General features: G+C 36.1%; 1 protein-coding gene across 1 annotated transcript in view; it reads right to left on the reverse strand.

Annotated features, from left to right (window-relative positions):
- Positions 1 to 1,500: 1,500 nt before the first annotated feature.
- The window catches only part of THOC1 (THO complex subunit 1), a 57,716-nt gene continuing 38,589 nt past the window's right edge, over positions 1,501 to 20,627 (reverse strand). The window contains exons 12-21 of the mRNA XM_003924790.4: positions 13,933 to 14,033; positions 12,510 to 12,576; positions 12,262 to 12,312; positions 12,097 to 12,167; positions 11,282 to 11,377; positions 10,744 to 10,809; positions 6,384 to 6,467; positions 3,736 to 3,883; positions 2,747 to 2,822; positions 1,501 to 1,900 (exon numbers count right to left, since the gene is read on the reverse strand). Of these exons, the coding sequence (XP_003924839.1) occupies positions 1,605 to 1,900; positions 2,747 to 2,822; positions 3,736 to 3,883; positions 6,384 to 6,467; positions 10,744 to 10,809; positions 11,282 to 11,377; positions 12,097 to 12,167; positions 12,262 to 12,312; positions 12,510 to 12,576; positions 13,933 to 14,033 (1,056 nt within the window). The 3' untranslated portion in view covers positions 1,501 to 1,604. The remainder of the gene's footprint in view (positions 1,901 to 2,746; positions 2,823 to 3,735; positions 3,884 to 6,383; positions 6,468 to 10,743; positions 10,810 to 11,281; positions 11,378 to 12,096; positions 12,168 to 12,261; positions 12,313 to 12,509; positions 12,577 to 13,932; positions 14,034 to 20,627) is intronic.

Raw genomic sequence — 20,627 nt, forward strand, 5'->3', positions numbered from 1 at the left:
TTTCATATCTGATGTGATATAATCTGTGAACACTAGGGGCTAAAATAAGCATTGCAGGGAAATTTATTTGTAAATAGCTTCCTCACCTAAACTTTGGCTTGGCAATCAATACTTTCTACTTTGTGGAGGGGAGTAAGAATAGAATAAGGAGGATGAGACCCTAAGAATTATAATGGTTCATGTATACTTGTATGATGCCTGTAACTTTGCAAAGTCTTTTTTATTCATTGTGTCATTTGGTCAGAACAATTTTATTGACATGAATTGAACAATTAGAATTTAGATTTTCTGACCGTAGCTACTAGATGCTGTAGCTACCACCAGACCAGGTGAGCGAGGTGTAGAGCCTTGTATGCTACATATTAGAATTTTTAAAATTATAGTTATCATTATAAAAAGCTTGATTTCATTTTATTTGATCTAAAAAAGCATTATTCCAAAGAATTTTCTCAAGTGGAAATGGGAATTATACCAGTGTTGTTTTAAACTAATAGGATATTTTAGAATTCGGCCTTGTGTCAGGTCTTTTTGAGAAGGGGAGAGTAGGCAAAAAAAAAAAAAAAAAAAAAAAAGGTCTTGATTCCTGAATGTGCCTTATATGCTGTGCCACTCACACCGAGGCCATTTCAGCATTAGAGCTGTGCTAGATCACTGCTTGACTACAAGTTGGTTAGGCCCAAGCAAGAGCGTTTACAGAATAATCTGCACTCAGTAGCCCTTCTTCAGGATTAAAGACAATGGTGACCTCATCTTGGAGCCCTAAAAAGAAATGTTTATGGGGGAACAGGAAAAGTCGGTGGTACTATCGCCTTCCGCTACTACCTAGTGCTTTGCTGTGTTTAGGGTGCTTTCACATACATCTCATTTAAATGATTGTCACAAGAATCCCTGAAGTGATTAAAAGATTTGAGAGGTCAGGCAGTTTTTGTAAGGCTAGAAAGAAGAAAAGTGAGGTTTTAAGACCTCATGTCTTTTAAAAAGTTGGCAAACATTTTCTGTAATGGACAAGATAGTAAAGATTTCAGGCTTTGCAGGCTATCAAGTGTCCATTGCAGCTCCTTAGCTTTGCTGTTGTAGTGTAGCTGGAGCTACAGACAGTATGAGTGAGCACAGCTGGGTGCCAGTACAATTTTAACGATCAAGACTCACAGCAGGGAGAACAGACCATCATTTGCTGATCCTCTGCTTGAAAGCACGAATAAGTGAGAACAGAACAGTCATATGGTTTCAGGAAGTGTTATTCTGGGATTTCAGGATAGCTAGATTTTGTAACTACTAACAGCACACAGGAAACTAATTTGGTATAGGAAACAACATATCCCTAAGTAGTGCTTATTTCACTTCATTATAAATACATCTACTTAACAGAAATATGTTTTGTGATCTTGAGGTCACTTCATTTAGGTCATTTTCTCAACCCACCCTCCCAACTTCCCCAAACTCTGGTTTGAGCCAATATGTGTTCTATTGTTCTTAGAGCACCAGCCGACTGTACAACAATTGTTATAAAAATGTTTATTGTTTACCAAAACCAGTGGACCTCTTATCAAATGCTGCTTGGTAACAAAATCTTATCACAGTTTTAATAAAAAGAAAAAAAGAAGCTAACTATTTGTCTCATTGTCATTAGTTAGACTTTCTGCAAGGTCACTTAATCCAGACTTATTCAGTGCGTTAATCAGATTCTCGGGCGTCGCATGAACTCCCTCTTGATCTTGCCAAGCAACCAGGAGCTGCTTAGCTCTCATCTTCATGTCTTCACTGTCACACTCAATCTGCCTAATTTCTGAGTCTTTCATTTCCAAGTAGGGAGCCAGAATCTTCCATCGTTCACCCAGCTTGTTGGCAAATACCTCTATTTGTTCTCCTGTTACAGGTTTGTCTCGCCGAACATCAGGACCTAGAAAATGAAAATAATATAAATTATGTGCAAAGTATAAGGACATGTGCAATTCTAAGTATACAACAGAAATGGAAAGCTATGGGGCCAATGAATTATTAATCACCTTTAGTAGACTTTATTTTAAAAGTAAACAATTATTTTTTAATATTTTTCGTAAGTTGAACGCCACTTTTTTTTTTTTTTTGAGACGGAGTTTCACTCTTGTTACCCAGGCTGGAGTGCAATGGCGCGATCTCGGCTCACCGCAACCTCCACCTCCTGGGTTCAGGCAATTCTCCTGCCTCAGCCTCCTGAGTAGCTGGGATTACAGGCACGCGCCACCATGCCCAGCTAATTTTTTTTTTTTTTTTTGTATTTTTAGTAGAGATGGGGTTTCACCATGTTGACCAGGATGATCTCGATCTCCTGACCTCGTGATCCACCCGCCTCGGCCTCCCAAAGTGCTGGGATTACAGGCTTGAGCCACCGCGCCCGGCTGAACACCACTCTTAATAAGCATGGTCAGTCATCAAAGCTAAAGCTGTTACATCTGTTACAATTATGAAGGCTTTCTCTGAAATTAGCTGCTCCCCCTCCAATCACCAATAATTAACAGAGGTATGGGTTGCCTTCAAAGGTATTTTCTTTCCCTTTCAAAGTATCATGATTACTTCCCAATTTTATTGCATAAATGTAGTATTTTTAAAGATTACTAAGCAATGTTTTAAATTCCTCACTGTAAGCAACAGTCGAGATAAAATGGGAGACGTTGAGAAGCTGACCAAATTAAATAATGTACCTATCAACAAAGAACCCCAATCTTCTTCAATTTTTGTAAAATAACGAAGCAAATGCAATTCTTACTTTCATTTTCCTTCAGTAAAGCATCATTATCTTCCTCATCTTCATCCTCACCTGTTTTTATTTCTTCGGAAGGAGGCTAAAAATGAGAAAGAAGAATGTTTGAAAGAATGCCAGCCTCTAAAGTAACGTAGCAGGTACTCTGTTTAGATAAGGATGGTTGTAAGATTCCAAGTACAGGGCATCAGAATTTCACCCCTGACATTGTTAAATGACAGTGTCAGGTAAGGTTTCTAAGTGGGACTGTCTTCACCTGCAGAAGGAGTGAACTGGGGAAGACCCCACTTAGACTCCCCACCCCCAATCTGGGAAGCAGGAAGGCAGTAGCAAGTGTTCTTAAAAGTTTGATTATTTTTTCTTTGAAAAAAGACAATATAATGCAATGGCAAACAGGAAAAATTCATGTCTGCATGTATAGGTGCTTAACAGTTTACCCAAAGTACCATGAATTTTATTATTTTTTTTCTTTTTCATCACCAAAGATTTTTCAACATACTTAGTTATTTTTGAGACAGAGTCTTGCTCTGTTGCCAGGCTGGAGTACGGTGGCACAATCTCGGCTCACTGCTATCTCCGCCTCCCAGGTTCAAGCGATTCCCTTGACTCAGCCTCCTGAATAGCTAGGACTACAGGTGTGCACCACCATGCCTGACTAATTTTTTGTATTTTAGTAGAGATGGGGTTTCACCATGTTGGCTAGGATGGTCTTGATCTCCTGATCTTGTGATCCACCTGTCTTGGCCTCAGAAAGTTCTGGGATTACAGGCGTGAGCCACCACGCCTGGCCCCGTGCTATACAGAAAATTATCAGTTACTAGTTTATCAACTTATGTATTTCCTGTAAATGTGTATTTAAATGTGTTTCTCCCTCATTCTAAAACATGGGAGCTTGTGTTTTTACATGATTAACTGGGTTTTTTGTTCACATAGCAATAGCAATTTTAAAGAAGAAGTCAACTAAAGGGTATGAAAAGCTAATCTATGGTACTTACCGGTAATTCCTTGGCTAGCTTTATTACCATATTTTCAAGATATTCTGGTAAACTTTTAAACTGCTGGTTGGTTGGCTGGAAGAAGTGAGGACTTCTCCGTGCTAATAGTCTCAGGGCTCTCCAACCATAGTTTGAATTGTTCACAGCCCTATAAAAAGAGATGTCAGGCTTGTATTTTATGGTTTTCTATTTCTGTATTCCCTTCTACTTAGTTCTGCCATGTGCAATTCTATATTTAAGATTAAGAGCTCAAAGTCCCATTCTCTTAATTTGAATCCTATTCCTAAAGAACTTTTCAGTATATAGTCCACTGATAACCAACCAACAGATGCACATATAACTAGTAACAGGAACCAACAATGTCTGAAGAGGCGGGTTCACATGCAGCAGACACATTTTCAAAATTTCCATACATTTTGTTTAATTTTAACAAGTCAACAAGTGTGTGCAGTACTGGCTGGATGCAGTATGTATATGACAGGAATCATCCATCTAGTCTCTGAAAACACAGACATCCATAATAGATACTTATATTTGGTGAGTTGACATCCATACTTGTAATGTCATCTGCAGATGTGAGTCTCAGACTATTTTATAAATTCAGCATTGACTTTTGATACTAATTTAATGAATATTTGGGCTTCTATTTATATAACATTTAAACTGTAATTCACAATATCAACCTCAGTGTGGCTCAAATATTAGAAAATAAACATTCAGTAGCCAACACAGTAAATAGCGGTATCGAGAATAGAATCCATCAACTCCTCCCTAATGAAGTACAGCAATGGTCAAGGTGTTACACGATCAGGTGAGAGACAGGAACCGCAGAGAAATTCTAAAGATAATGCTCCAGAAAAAGGCAATGCTGCTGAAGAAACCAAGCCACAAATTCATTTTAGAGTTTTGGACTGAAAGACTCTCCCTCCCCTAAAGAATAACAATTAGATTTATTTGGTCATCTAAATGAGCCTAGGTTACCATTAGGATGTGCAGGTACCGCTAAAGACTTAACAAAAACTACCCCTATACATTGGGGACTCGGGTTCCAAGTTAACACCTGCTGTGAGGCTTTACCTAAACAGTTAAAGAGCCTTCCTCTCTGACATATCTGTTTAAACAACTTGATTTTTTGAGGCATTTGCAAAATTCACTGTCAATTCTACACATAATTTTTCTTATTCTCCACAAAACCCTCTCTGGAGATAATAATTTGAACTATCACTTTAGGAATGAGTCCACCTAGTCTTATGTAACAGTGATAAATTAATATTCTTTCAATCAACAAACACTTGAGCCAGGCACTCAGTAGCTGTGGAAAGTACCTGACGCACAGTAATATGGAATGTGTCAGCAGGCATCATTAATGATAAACATACAAGGTATAAGACAATTTCAGACAGTGGTAAGGATGAGAAAAACATGAGAAATGAGAATTTTGGATAGCGGTAAGTGCCATTAAATAAAAACCATTAATGCAAAAGAGGAGACCGGGGAGGGAAGGAGCTTCCTAGCCAGAGGGACTTAAAGTCACAGGAACTTTTGGGGAAAAGTGGTTCAAGCAAGTGAGACAGTGAAGTGCAAAGGTCCTGACAGGAAAGGAAAAGACCTTTGAAGCAGAGAGCAACAGGCCTGCTCTGGTTAAAGCAGAGGGGAGGCATAGCTACACAGGAGTGTGTGATCCAGACCGAGGAGGTCTTTTAGGCCCTAGGAAGGAGTTTGGAATAGGTACTCACTGAAAGATTTTAAGCAGATTAGACTTGGACAGTTGTTTTAAAGATCACTGGCTGATGCATGGAATACTGACCACAGCTAGAGAGACTAGTTAAGAGGTCACAGTAATTAATAACTGGTCACAGGGTCACATTAGTCACGAATATTGAGTACTAACTACATGCCATGAATGGTCGAAAGCAAATTGTCTTATTTAATCTTCAGTATAACCTTGTGAAATGGGTTCTGTTACTATTTAACAGATGAGGAAAAGGACGTAGTAGTTCAATTATTAAATCAGCCTTAGTCGCCTCGTAAGTAAGTGGTGGAGGGGATCGGAACCTATGCATTCTGACAAGAGTGCCCTTGCCTTTAACTCGCTACTCTTTAATTGCTATTTAAAGCCATGAGACTGGTGTGACCCAGAAGGTTCTAGATAAAGAGGCTGAGACCGAGTCCTGATGTTACTCCAAAATTTGATTTGGGCAGAGGATGAGGCGCCTGAAATGGAATGTGAGGTGGAGTGGGCAGAGAGGGCAAAGAGCAAACAGTAGGGCCAAGGATTTGGATTCTCATGGATGCCAAGAGAAGAAAATATTACATGAGGGGAACAGGATAGGTTACAGCTGCTGTGCGATACTGTACTTTAAAGGGTAGAGAGAGAGAAAAGAACTAATAGTTGGAGAGAAATAGGAGTTGGGGAATTTTTTTTCTTATATTTTGAAACAAGGGTGATTCTAAGTCATCCTTAGTTAATAGGAATAATCCTTGAAATCAGGATGTGTACCAACATGAACTTGGAACATAAACTCAGCTAAGAGAAAAATCACTACTCTATCAACTGCCTCTCTTAATAAGCTTTCTACTATACACACAATTCCTAAGAAAAAAAAAATGGAGAAAATTAAAATGAGCTAATGAGAAACATTACTTACTTATATTCATTTTCAACCATATTTTCCGGGTCTGCCTGTTCAATGGCTTCTTCAAAGAATTCCTCCAAAGTGGGCATATATTCCCTGAGCATTATAAAATAACTAGTAAGGATCACATATATTCTTAATAATAAATACTCATAAAGTGGTGGCAAGACAAGATTCTAATGGTCTCATACTTTTAGTTACAGTTTTGATTACTTGGGAACTCCAGACTTTTAAGGAAGGGAAACCCTCAAAACTAAATTCAAAAAGGACAATAAATAAAGGATAGTCTAATACTAAACAATATTATATGGTATTTACTACATATGTAATATGATATACACTAATTACTCACTATAATATATGAATATGTTGCTATTCAAAGAGACCAGCCAGAGGATTGTATAGCATTTGAATTTTACCAGCAAACAGAAACTTTATGTACCCATCCATGAATTTTTTCTTTAAACCAAAATTAAACCAAAACTAATAATCAGACCATAATATGATTTCAAGAGTTTAACTTTTAGCTCTTATTTAAATTGTTACCATGGTAGCATGGTTGATTTTTAAAATGCATCTTTCTTAAATTTGTTTTTAGAAATAAAATTTTGATACAGTGTCAAGCAAAGAAATGAGATCTCAGGATCAGAAGACATCTTCTAGACTAAAACTAGGAAAATGGGTTCTCTAAAGAAAACTATTCCAATATTCATTCACCTTCCAATGCTATATATACTATATTCCACTTTATGAACATGCCACAAGTTATCCATGTCCTATCCAGAGATGTTTAGGTTGTTTTCCCACTCTTTGCTTTGACAATGTTAAATGAACATTCTTGCACCAGTCTCCTTGTAGATGAGCTGATTTCCTCAGGCACTGGGCCTTCAAACTTCCACTGCAACCCACAGTAAGAAATTCATTTTATATTGCAACCCAGTACACACAGACCGCAACTAGAATAACCGTATATATAAGTAAAGCTAATATTTCACAAAAGTATTATTTCCTATTTGATTAAAAAAATGCTAGTTGAAATTACTAAATTGACTTTACAAACCACCAGTAATTCTCAAACTGAATTTTTAAAAACACTATTCTGATCAATACACCTACTAGTGGGGCACAGACATCTCTAACATTCAGATAGAGTGGCTGTACCATCAGATTCCTACAGCAGCACTGGCAAATTATTTTTATTCACAATTACAGAATCTGGGTATTTTTAAATTACTGAATCTCTTAGCTGTGAAACCGCCTGCTGTAGTTTTTAATTGTACTTCTAGGTACTAGTGAAGCTCAGCATCTTTTCAGAGGTTTATTAAGGTTTCTACTTCTGAATCTGACTATTCCTTTGTCCATTTTCTACTGGGTTGATTTACTGTCATATATTTGGCAGGAATCTAATTTTATTTATTAATCATGCTAGAATTTTATCCATTTTTCCTGGTCTTAAAATCTTTTGGTTTTGTTGATCCTCTCCATTGTTTGTTGGTGGTTTTTCTGATTTCTAATCTTATTTTACTTTCTACTGTCTATAATTTACTTCTCTTCTGAGTGACTCTCAGTGCTAGACTCTTAGCTTGGTTTTCAGATTTCATTCTTTTTGAAAGTATAAACACTTAAGACTCTACATTTCTCTTCTGTGTTCTATTGAGTTAGATCTCAAAATCTGAACATGTAGTGTTTTCATTATCATTTGGCACTAGATTTTCTAATTTCCATTATGATTCTTCTTTGATTCAGGGGTTATTTAGAAGTGTGTTTAAAGAAGTTTTAAGTGTTTTAGCTTTTGCTATTCACATATCATTTACATAAACTTGTGATTTCTGTAAGACCCAGCCTGTTAAATTATTTTGTTAAATTCTAAATGACACTAAATTTTTTCTACGAAATTTATTAAATTCTGTAAAAGGTCTGTCCAAATTCTACTAGATGGTGGGTCTTCTGGGTGGTGGAAGGTTAAAAGTGACCCTAGATCAACTTCTCATTCTAATTCTGTCAAAGTTTTGAGAATATATTCTTGGAAAATAAAGTTTAGAATGTATATATTTCTATTTTTTCCTTTTATCTTTAGGCAATGATTGCCTTTATTTTTAATAATGCTTTCCACTTTTAAGCCTTTTCTGCTTGATATCAATATAATTATGCCTTTTAAAAATATCTTTTAAAAATTATTTCAGTTTCAACTTTTCTATATCTTTATTTTTAAAGTATATTTCTTATAAACACATAGATGATCTTTAAAATATAACACTAATTTCTGTCTTTGAGCTAGAGAGCCATTTCCATTTATGTTTAAATTTAACCATACTGTTTTGTACTTTCAGTTGTTTTCTGTGCTTTTTTCTTCTCTCCTTCTATTTACTTGCTTAAATTTTCTGTATCTACTTTTTACCCCTCAATTTATTTAAAAATTACACATTCCATTTATTTCACATACTTTTCAAGCATGTTTGACTTAAACCCTAACATTTTAAAATTCTGACCACTCCTTTTTGTCTTACATGTCACCTTTGGCAAGTTTATCTTTTAAAATAACCCCAAATAATAATTATTAATATTTCATACAGTGAATTATTAATAAGATTTCTTCATGTTTACCAAAGAGTTTACATAGTAATCCTCTCCGCAATTTACTCCTTTCTGGGTTCAGTTTCCTTAAGACAGCTTTCTTACTAGGGACTGTTGATAATTTCTCATAGTTTTATTCAATAACTCAATTAACTACAACTGTTTAACTTGTTACAGAATTTGGAGTTGAAATGTTGAAAAAGCAAGCAATACTTCTAGAAATGAGAAAATACAGTCACTGAATTTACAAAATGGGCAGATTTAATAACAGACTAGACATAGGTAAAGTAAGAATTAATGGATTAACTAATGATTAAGAAATCACCCAGAAAGCAATACAGAAGGAGCAAGAGTTGGAAATGATGAGTTAATGATAGTTAAGGAGGTCCAACAAACATCTAATGGCAGAAAGAAGTAATAGAGCATGGGAAAGACATTTTTAAGCACTCATCTGATTTCTTCTGTTCTTGAAGTCAACTGTTAGTTTAACTTTGTTCCTTTGTAGGTTTTTTTGGTTGTTGACTTCATGTACAGAGATATGGATTTACTTGGTTTATCCTCAAGTATTATATTTCTTGATCCTATGAATTCATGCCTATTCTCAATCATTAACTCAATTTTGCCTCTTTCACATTATTTATTACTTCTTTCTGCCATTAGATGTTTGCTGGACCTCCTCAACTATCATTAAGTCATTGTTTCTAACTCTGCTCCTTCTGTATTGCTTTCTGGGTGAGTTCTTAATCACTTATTGACTCATTAATTCTTAAATTACCTGTGTCTAGACTGCTATTAAACCTGTCCATTTTGCAAGTTCAATGACTATATTTTCTCGTTTTTAGAAGTATTACTTGTTTTTCAAATTTGCCTTGTCCTTTCTGATAGTGTCATGTCCCTGTGTTTTCAATTCCTTATTTTAATTTTCTGAAATATACTTATTTTACAGCTTTTATCTTATGATTTTATTATCTAAAGTGGCCAACTTCTGTTGCTTGTTCTGTCTGCTAGTTCTTGCTCATTGTGGACTGTTTCACTGAAAGTTGTGTAAGTTTGGATGGCGAATTTATCTTTGGGTTTTATTTTTTTTAATAACCTTGTGAATATAATTTTAGATACTTATCTGTGGGAATTTTGTTTAGTTTGGGTTGAAGGTGGGACCTTCAGAAAGATTTTTATTGCCAGCATGGGACTTTCTAGCTCACTATCTTAGCTTGAGGTAGGATTTTTCCTACTGCTGGTAGGAAAAATTTAAACTGTTAACACTGCCCAAGAGCAGACTATGGTTACAATTTCTCAGGGAGTACTTTTCCCTGTCACCTACACCTTGGCAAAGACAGATAAGCTTCCTTGTTTCCTGTGCCAGTGAGCATGCCCTCACCCTGCCATTCTTTTACAGATGTGTAGTGCTTCAACAATTTCAGTTTTGTTCAGGGGAAACTCGCTCACAAATTTGTGCAGGCCTAAGGCCTTTCTGTCCTTCTGTGACTATTAAAATCCAAGTTCCCTGGTTCTCAAAGCTTGGAATCATTAGTGCTGCTCCCACAGAACCATATCAGTTCATAGGCTTACTCTTCTATTTGTTTTGATTCCTTTTGAGAATCTTTATTTTTTTGTGATTTCTAAAATTATTTTATCAGAGCTTCTAGGTGTTTTATGGTGGGAAGCCATACTCTACTGTGCCAAAGTCAACCACAAAAAACTTAAATTTCATTTGAGCTCTTTTCATAGCTGAGAAAAGGTTCCATTCTACTCAGCACTTGACAAAAGCAACACTTCATTTGAAAAATGTTGAACTTGCCTTGTCTCTGATTTGCAGGCTTCCATATTATCAGGACAGAGATTCCAAAGCCTTGTTAACTCCTCACTACAAAAGAGATACACAAATAAATACATTTTTTATGGACACCATCCTCATGTGCCTTGAAACTGAACAGAAAAACAATACAATGTAAACAACAGATTTGGGGATGTTGATAGTATGAGTTTTACTTTTCTCAATAATTTCTGGTATTTAAAATACCTAAGATTATTCTCTATATAAGCATATTATCTATTATAATTCTGACTAATAATGACATAATCTTTAGGTTTTTTTCTAAAAATATTCAAGCATAATATAAAGCAATGAATTTGAATTTTAACTGGAAGGTAAGAGAACTCAAGGATTATGATATCTTGCAACAACAGAAGTGAGCTGCATCAATCTAAACAATTCTACTGTCCGTGAAATGGAAAAAAGTGGCACAGCCATTTGATGTTAAAAGATGGAGAATTCTTATAGTAACATATTCAAATACAAAAATAAGAACATTCCACATAAAGACAAGTTCACCTACTTTCCCATCAGAATTTTTTTGTTGGGTCCTTTCCCTAGGAAGTCCTCGGGTGCTGTTCTCTTCCGAATTATTCTCGTAGGTTTGGTATCTGATGTTCTGTGGAGAACAAAACATACGCTATTTTTTTAATTACAAATGGATAGCAGAAATAGAAGAATGTTTAATGTAAAAGAAAATTTAGTTATTGTTTTCCTCTTAAAAGATGAAAACTGGCTGGGCACAGTAGCTCACGCCTGTAATCCAAGCACTTTGGAAGGCCGAGGTAGTGGATCACCCAAGTTCAGAAGTTTGAGACCAGCCTAGACAACATGTGAAACCCTGTCTCTACTAAAAATACAAAAATCAGCTGGCCATGGTGGTGCACATCTGTAATCCCAGCTACTCGTAAGGCTGAGGAATGAGAACTGCTTGAACCTGGGAGGTGGAGGTTACAGTGAACTGAGATCGCACCACTGCAGTCTAGCCTGGGTGACAGAGTGAGACTCCATCTCAAAACAAAAGATGAAAACTTCATATTCTGATAGAACAATTATCAGAAATAAGACAAAAATGCCACATTATAGGGCAAATTACACAGAGTATATATACAGTTTTCTCAATAATTTATATAGACATTTGCTCCAGGAACTTAATGACGAGAAACTTTTGAGATTAAAAAAATACAAACAGAGGTACATCAAAGTGATTGTACACTTACAGAGTTCAACTTACATTTTTTATATGAAATACATACACGTATCTTTACATGCTATAATCATATTAAAGCATACTTTGAAAAACCTTTCTTATAGTTCTTGTGATGAGTATATATTTACCTTTCTTTCACAAAACTTGGGCAACCTTCATTTTTCCATGAGTTCCAGTTTTCTTCAGTGTTTAATATATGCTGGAAAAAACAAAGAAATTATATTTTGGTTAATGGAATCCTCTGAAATTCTCTTTTGTGCTAAAAAGAGGATGTAAACATAAAAATCACATACCTCTACCATCTTTGAAAATCTTTCTCCATCGGGGGGGTTTTCAGATAGTAGCTGTGATTAGAAAGAATATACTAAGCTTTCAACAACTTTCTGCATCATAGGAGTGGTTTGCAGGCAGAGAACCAAGGAGTGTTTGTGGTCTTGTACCTGAGCTTAACTTTATCCTTATTTTCCTATTTGGGGCTGAAACAAAGAAAATTCTAAATTTCCATTTTTTCAATCATGGGTTTGTTGCGTGTTGAACTTACTTGATAAACTGATTTTGTAGTATCTTCAATCCAAAGTGATTGTTCATCAGTTAAAACATAGTTTGAACTAGGGAACAAAGCAATGAAAGCATGCATAAGTTACAGCAATGCATATTCAATTTTAAGGTTTAAAAAACACAGGCATGCAACATGTAACTACACTGTGGATAGTGTCAAAAAGTACCAAGATAAGCATAGTCACAAATGAGAGGATTAAGATAAAATTCTTGCACTTATTCCTCAAGGTTGGTACTGAGAACATAAAAGCATATGCGGGAGAATAAAACATTCAATTAATCCATCAGATTAACTATGAACAGAGCAATAAATGTTTCCTAAAATAAGCTGAATGTGAAATGAAAACCTCTGATTTGATACTAAGATATTTGTATACATAATGCACGTTCAGTCTGGCATACTACATTCCTTTAAGATACATTCAAAATACAACAAATAAAAACACCCAAACCCTAGAAAAGGCAACAGGCAAACCCAAATTGCTAACAGCGGCCGTTAATTGAGCTCTCATTATGCACTACGTGATTTAAAGCCATCCTATAAATATTGATAGCTAGGATCTGAACACTTTACATATTAAACAGACTATGGTTTATAGTCTGTTTAATGATTTGCTCAAGGCCATAAAGCTTTAATTCAAACCTACGTCTGACTCCAAAGTCCTTGATCTTTCTAGTAGGCTACACCAAACCTCCAAAATAGATAGGATAAGAAATAACATTTTTTGAGTGTTTAGCATGTGCTATAGTACCTTAAAATTACAAATCCGAAAGAGCTGTACTACAGCCAGCAAATGACAAGCCTAGGATGCGAACCCAGCAGGTAGCAAAGTAATTATATAACTAATACTGCATTGCTCAGTATCCTTAACACAAATACTGTCAAGTAACTGAGCTCTACTTTCATTTATGGACAAGACAGAAGGAAATGAATGGAGGGATTTAGATAGACAGCAGACAGTCTAATGAGGTTTTGTGAAACTCCGAAGAAATGAACTCCTTTTTGCTTAAGGATTTGTTTTGCAACTTTTAGCTCAAATGTCCTACACAGCTCCACACCTTATGAGATATGTATTACTGGCTTAGTCTGCAAATCAGCTTTGGAGGAGGTGAGAAGGGAATGATGGAAATTTGGGGCAGAGACCTCCACCTGCCAATAAAATTGACAACTCCTGGTAAGCCCTGGAGTTGGGCAGGAAAAACTCATACTGACAGACATATTTAACATCTTTTCCTTAAACAAATATCCTAATAACTAAAAGCCTTCAATAATCAGCTGCAATACATGTGTTTTAGGGATGCAGCCCTTATACATGAAACAGACATGATACATAAGAAAAATCATAAGCAAGTCCTTTTTTCTCTCGGCTACTTTTACAAATTGTTTACTACCTATTTTATCTTACCTTTTGAATTTGACCTGTCCTTTGAGATATTGGAATAAAATGAGATATTGCAACAGGATGTGTCGACGAAAGTTACTGTCACTCAGTTGTAAATCCATCAGCTACTCAAGAAACAAGCAAACACATACAAAAACAACACATTAAAATCAAGTTTTGCCTGAAGGTACAAAATATGCTACTATAGAAATGGAAGATTCCAATTCAATTTAAAAAACATTTGTTGAGAGTTCATCACATGTGAGGCATTACCACACAAGCCCACAGACAGCCCAATCAAGGTTTCATTTGGATTTATTGACTGTTTTATGCCATGACATATTCATGTTGGTATAACAATGCTCTATCTGTGGTCCTGACATGAGGATAAAATAAGGCAGAAATATAAAAAAGTAAGCTAGGCATGGTGGCACAAGCCTGTTAGGAAGCTGAGGAGGATCACTTGAGCCCAGGAGTTAGAGATCAGCCTGAGCAACATAGCAGGACTCTAAATTTAAAAAATAAATAAATAAATAAAATTAAAAAGTAAAATCGAGGCTACTACTTTCCCACATACGAAGAAATAATGGCTAAAGAAGGCATGGATAACAGCACAATGTCAAGGGGTACCACTCGTTTTTGTAGCCCTACAAAGTGCCTGCAACAGAGGTAGTACTTGATAATAATAAATTAGAGGTGAAGATCATCCCTGATTAGATGGGCTTTGTTTTTTAGCTTTCAATGAAAATTGCATCATACTTGTATTATCACAGAATCTGGATTAGAAAGGAATTGAAAGTCATTTATGGGGAAGTTCTTCAGCGACCCTGCCATCCAGCTGTAAGAATGACCTCCAGTGATGAAGGAAGGTCATTCTGATTATGTGCATGGAGCACTGAAGGTAAGCTGGTCTATATCCACATTCTCATGCTAGTTCTGCCTTTAAAAACTACAGCAACAAAGGAAAGCCATGTTCTTCTAAATGAAAAACCAGTAAGGCAGTTGGAAGCGTCAGCGACTGGTTTTGGTTCAATGTCCCAAGTTCCGCTGGCTCTGCTTTACATGGTTTGGTACCATCTACTAATGCCACCTAACACACACGAGCGTTCTTATTCACTAGCAACCCCTTCCACACTGCGGCTCCAGGTCTTTAAATAATTAATGATCAGCCTTCCAGTCAGGTTTCCCTCAGTTTTAAGGACTGACTATATTTGATTGTTATTTATATTAACTCTCCTATCCCAAACTGGCAATGTGAATGACCGGCTATCAACCTTCCCTTCCTCCAGGCCCTGGGCAACTGGACTGTCTCCACTTAGGCTGTTAGTTCCTTGCCCTCAACTCCACGAACAGGCACATCTCTCTGCTCCAGCTACCCACTACTGTGGCCACAGCTAGGCCTGGGGTCACTCACGGCTGCCCCAGATCTGAAGTCTTAACTCACAATCCTGTCTCACCACAACCTCCATCCTTCCCAGTCTCTCGCTCAGTTGCTCCCAATATACCTAACACTTGGATCTTATTGAGACTTTAAGGCCTCTGACCCATCTATTCTCTGCCTATCTATTAGTCCCATCCTATTTTAAGATAATCCTATTTTAGTCTAAAGAGTTAGCAAACTTTTTCCTAAAGTGTCAAATAATAAATATTTTAATTAAGGTTATGTGGGTTAAAAGGCATATTATGGATATTATATAGGTATTTAAAAATCTAAAATGTAAGGGGGAAAAAAAACCACCACCAAAAAAAAAAAAAAAAATCAATACAGATGGTGGGCCAGATTTGGCCTGTAGGCTATATATGTAGTCTGCCAACTCCTGGTCTAGACTACAACAAATTAGCTGGGCGTGGTGGCGTTTGCCTGTAGTCCCAGCTACTCTGGAGGCTGAGGCAGGAGAATTGCTTAAACATGGGAGGCGAAGGTTGCAGTGAGCCGAGATCGTGCCACTGCACTCCAGTGTGGGTGACAGAGCAAGATTTTGTCCGGGGGGAGGGGAGGAACGAAGTGTTTTTGTCAAGATCAGCAACGACTTATTTGTTGTTAAATCCTGTCAACACTCTTTATTGACTTCATCCTACTTGATATGCTTGGTTTTCGTAAGGCCATGCTTTTCTAGTTTTTCTCTAATTTCACCGGTTACTCTTCAGTCTTCTTCTGCTCTTCTCCATTCTCCCTTAAACATGAGTTTTCTTCAGGATTTGACTCAATATTTTCTTCTCAATCTACACTCTCCCCACTAGCTTATTTCATATACTCTACAGTTTGAATTACCATTTATAAACTGGTAACTCCTACAACTATATTTTCAACCTAGATCTTGTTCCTAATCTCCAGATTTGTATACTCAACAAGCTATTACACATTTCTACTTGAATGTTCAACTGACATTTGATCAGATTTCATGAACAGAGAAAAACATACGAGTTTCCTCCACAAAAGCTGTTCTCCAGTGTTGGCTAATTATATGAGAGGCTCCAACATCCACCCATTTCCTTGAGCAAATTCAGGAAGGCTTCCTGGAGAAAGCAGCATCTAAACTCTGAACAAGGAATAAACCTAAAGGTGGAGAGTCGGGGTAGGGGGATGGGGGAGCAAGAAGGGGAGCCAAATAAGAGACTGGCCTATTTGAAGGACCACAGTACACAGTTCAATACATCTGGAGTACAGATGTGAACCCCTGGCTTAAAGAGATGAACCAAAGTGCCTAGGCAATGCTTACTAGGTCTTCATTTTATTTTCGTTGAAAAATTTTTCTTGATAGAAACAATGGACTGAAAATAGGAGTCAACAAGTCAACAAGACACTGAATAAGGGGTGGAAAGGATCTAATGTGATTCAAGCTAACTGCTTCATATTATACTTAAGGAAACTAGGTCCAGAAAAGTTAAAACTACCTATACAAGGTTACACAGCTAGTGACAGAGCTAAGAGTAAAACTAACACACTCAATTGTACCCTTTCTTTCATAATGCATACTATCTAGTTCCACTTTTCTTTGGTTATTTAAAAAAATTATACCATTTACACTATGTCATAAGTCAAACATTTCATTATTATTATTTTTAGAGACAGGGTCTCACTCTGCTCTCAGGCTGGAGTGCAATGGCACCATCATAGCTCACTGCAGCCTCAAAATCAGGGACTCAAATTCCCTCGCCTCAGCCTCCTAAGTAGCTAGGACCACAGGCGTATGCCATGATGCCTAGCTAATTTTTTTCTTTTAATTTTTTTGTAAAGAAAGGGTCTCACTTTGTTGCCCAGGCTGTTTTGAACGCCTGTCTTTAAGCAATCCTCCAGTCTTGGCCTTACAAAGTGTTGGGATTACAGGCATAGGCCATCATTCCTGGCCCAAATGTTTCTTTGTAAATGTCTTTGTATCTTGAGCAAAGGGTTTTTATTGTCCTTAGCTGTATTTATGTATGTATTTAGTACAGAAGGGTCTCGCTGTGTTCAGCCCAGGCTGAACCTGAACTCCTGGACCCAAGTGATCCTCCTGCCCTGGTCTCCTAAATAGCTGGAACTACAGGCATACACCATTGCACTAGGCTACTGTCCTTAGTTTTTATGGTACATCTTAGCTCAGGCCTCAGTTTTCCAGATATCCTAAACTTAAAAAGGCTCATGCTTTTTATTTCAGGCTTCCTTACATCCCTTTCTGTCAATAAATTTTACATATAAATAATATTCCCAGGTAAAATTATATGAAATCTTCCATTTATATCAATTTAACACAAAATACTTAAAAAATGTGTGCTAGAAAACAAAATATTCAGAACATTCTTATTAAAATCTCACCAACTGTTATATCAGCTGAGATAAAATTATTTAATTTCTAAATTGTGAAATATTTTAAATGTTCAAAAAGGTATAGTTAATATAACATTCATGTACCCATTACCCAGTTACATATAAAATCCTAACATTTCTACCTATTACACATCTGTTAAAGAAACAGAAAATAACAGACACTGTTGAAGCTCCCTCTATAACCTCCCTACTCCTATTCCCCTCTCTCCCTCTACTATGGTAACCACTACTATGTATTTCACAGTTAGGATTTTTATACACATTTTGTATTACTACATATGTAAACATCTATAAATAATATATGAATGTACTTTGCATTGTTTCAGATTCTATACAATATGCACTATTCTGCAATTTGCTATTTTCATATAACACTATGTTTGAAATTTACCCATCTTAATACATGTTGCTCTAGTTGAGGGATTGGCAAATCTTTTAAGGACCAGTGACTATTTTAGGCTTTATGAACTATATGATCTCCGTCACAACTATTCATCTCTGCTGTTACAGAGCAAAAGCAGTCAGTGACAAATGAATGAGGTGGCTGTGTTCCAATAAAAATTATGATTCTTATTTATTGTTTTCTGAGATAGGGTTTGACTCTGTCACCCAGGCTGGAATGCAGGAGCATGAATATGGCTCACTGCAGCCTGACCTCCTGGGCTCAAGTGATTCTCCTGCCTCGGCCTCCCCTGTAGCTGGGACCACAGGCATATGCCACCACACTCAGCTCATGTTAAAATTTTTTTTGTAGAGTTAGGGGTATCACTTTTTGCTCAGGCTGGTCTCAAACTCCTGGTTTCAAGCAATCGTCCTGCGTTGGCCTCCCAAAGTGCTGTAATCCCAAAGGGATTACAGGCTTGAGCCACTGCATCTGGCCCAATAAAAATTATTTACAAAAATAGATGATAGGCCAGATTTGCCAACCCCTGCTATAATTAATCCATTTTCAGTGCTTTATAGAACTGTCATGTAAAATTATCATAATTTATTAGTCTTCTGCTTGTGAACATTGACACTGTTTCTAAACTTTCATTTACAAATACATCATTTACAAACAATGGTACAGTGAATCTTCTTACAGATTTCCTTGTATATGTGGGTCCTATGTAGGGGGCCGTATTTAGGAACAAAGTTTTACCCTCACTAGTTTTTACAAAAGTATTCTGTAAAGTGGTTGATTCAATTTATATTTCAACAGTGTATAAAAGTTCTCATTTTCCCACATCTTTGCCAATACCATTATTGTTAGGCTTTTCAATTTTGGCCAGTTTGCTAAGTGTGAAATGGTTATCTCATCATTTTATTTGCATTAGAGATGCTTAGAGTCTTTTTAAAGCTCATTCACTATTCAGTTTTCTACATCTGTAAATTACTTGTTCTTATCATCTTTTCAGTTTTCCATTTTGGTTGTCTTTTATCAATGGAATATTCTGAATACTAATCTTTTCTGGTTATGTAGATGGCAAATATCTTCTCCTAGTCTGTGGCTTCTCTTTTTATTTTACCTATGGTATCTTTTACTGTTCAAGACTTTTACATTCTTAAGATTAAGTCTTAAATATTAAATTGATATTTTCCCTCATAATTTGTGCTTTTTGTAGTTCAAGTAATCTCTTCCTACTCCAAATTTACATATTTCATATTTCTTTCTGAATGTTTAAAAGTCTTGCTTTTCTTATTCATACGTTCAATTAACCTGGAATTGATTAACCTGGAATTGATGAGACTCTATTTTAATTTTTCCATATGGATAATGAATTGTCTTTAAGTAACATTTATTAAGAATAATCCATCCCTTCCTAATTTATAATGCAATCTCTTTTGTATATTAAGCTTTTCTATAATTCAGACTTTCTATTGTTTCCATTTTCTTCTTCTTCTTTATACTGGTACTAATAATTACCTGCCCTAATTACTATTGCTCTATAGATCTTAATATCTGACAGGGCAAGTGTTCCTGCTTTCTTTAAATTTTTCTTATGCTTGGCTCTTTCCTTTTCCATAAAAATGTTAAGATCAACTTTTTCAGTTCCCTTGAAAAAGTCCATTTGGTCTTTATAATAAAACAATTTATATTCCTTTGGGTATAACCTAAAAGTTAAATTAAAAAACCCATTTGGATATTGATTCAAAATACACTGAATCAATGAATCTGAGGAGAAGCGGCACTGGGTCTGTATCTACAAATGTAGTAATGCTGCTCCATTTTTGTAATTTTTCTCTATGAAGATTACGCCTAGGTATTGGAGAACTTTCACTGCTATTCTGAATAACATGTAATTGATTACCGGTTTATAAGAACACTATTGATGTTTCTCTTGCAATCTTGCTGAAGTCTCATTAGTTCTAACAGTTTCTTGGTTCTTTTGGATTTTTCTCTGTAGACAATTACATTGTCTTCAAATGGGGATGGTTTACTCTTTGCTTTTTCCAATACTTATAACTCTTATTTCTTTTTTGTTTTTTTCTCTTATAGAAATGGTTAGATCCTCCAGTACGGTGTTGAACAGAAATATGGTTAGTGTCCATCCATGTCTTCTTTTTGGGTTTAATGGGAATACTTTTTGAAGTTTCATAACTGTGTATGATGTTTGCAATAGGGTTTTAAAAATCAGTCCTTTTATCAACTCAGAGAACATTTTTTTCTACTTTTTTATTGAATATTAGATTTTACTGAATTTTCTTGGCTTCTGAGATGATCATACACATCTTAAAAATCTTTAACATATTTTATTTTTTCAGACACAGTCTTGCTGTGTTGCCCAGACTGGTCTTGAGCTCCTGGGCTAAAGCAATCCTCCTGCCTTGGCCTCCCAAAGTGCTGGGATTACAGGTGTTAAGTCACTACACCCAGCCAATCTGTTGTTAATCTGGCATTATATTTATCTTTCTGATCAACCATACTTAC

Source organism: Saimiri boliviensis, chromosome 13, assembly GCF_048565385.1.
Source record: "Saimiri boliviensis isolate mSaiBol1 chromosome 13, mSaiBol1.pri, whole genome shotgun sequence".
NCBI classification, from domain to species: domain Eukaryota; kingdom Metazoa; phylum Chordata; class Mammalia; order Primates; family Cebidae; genus Saimiri; species Saimiri boliviensis.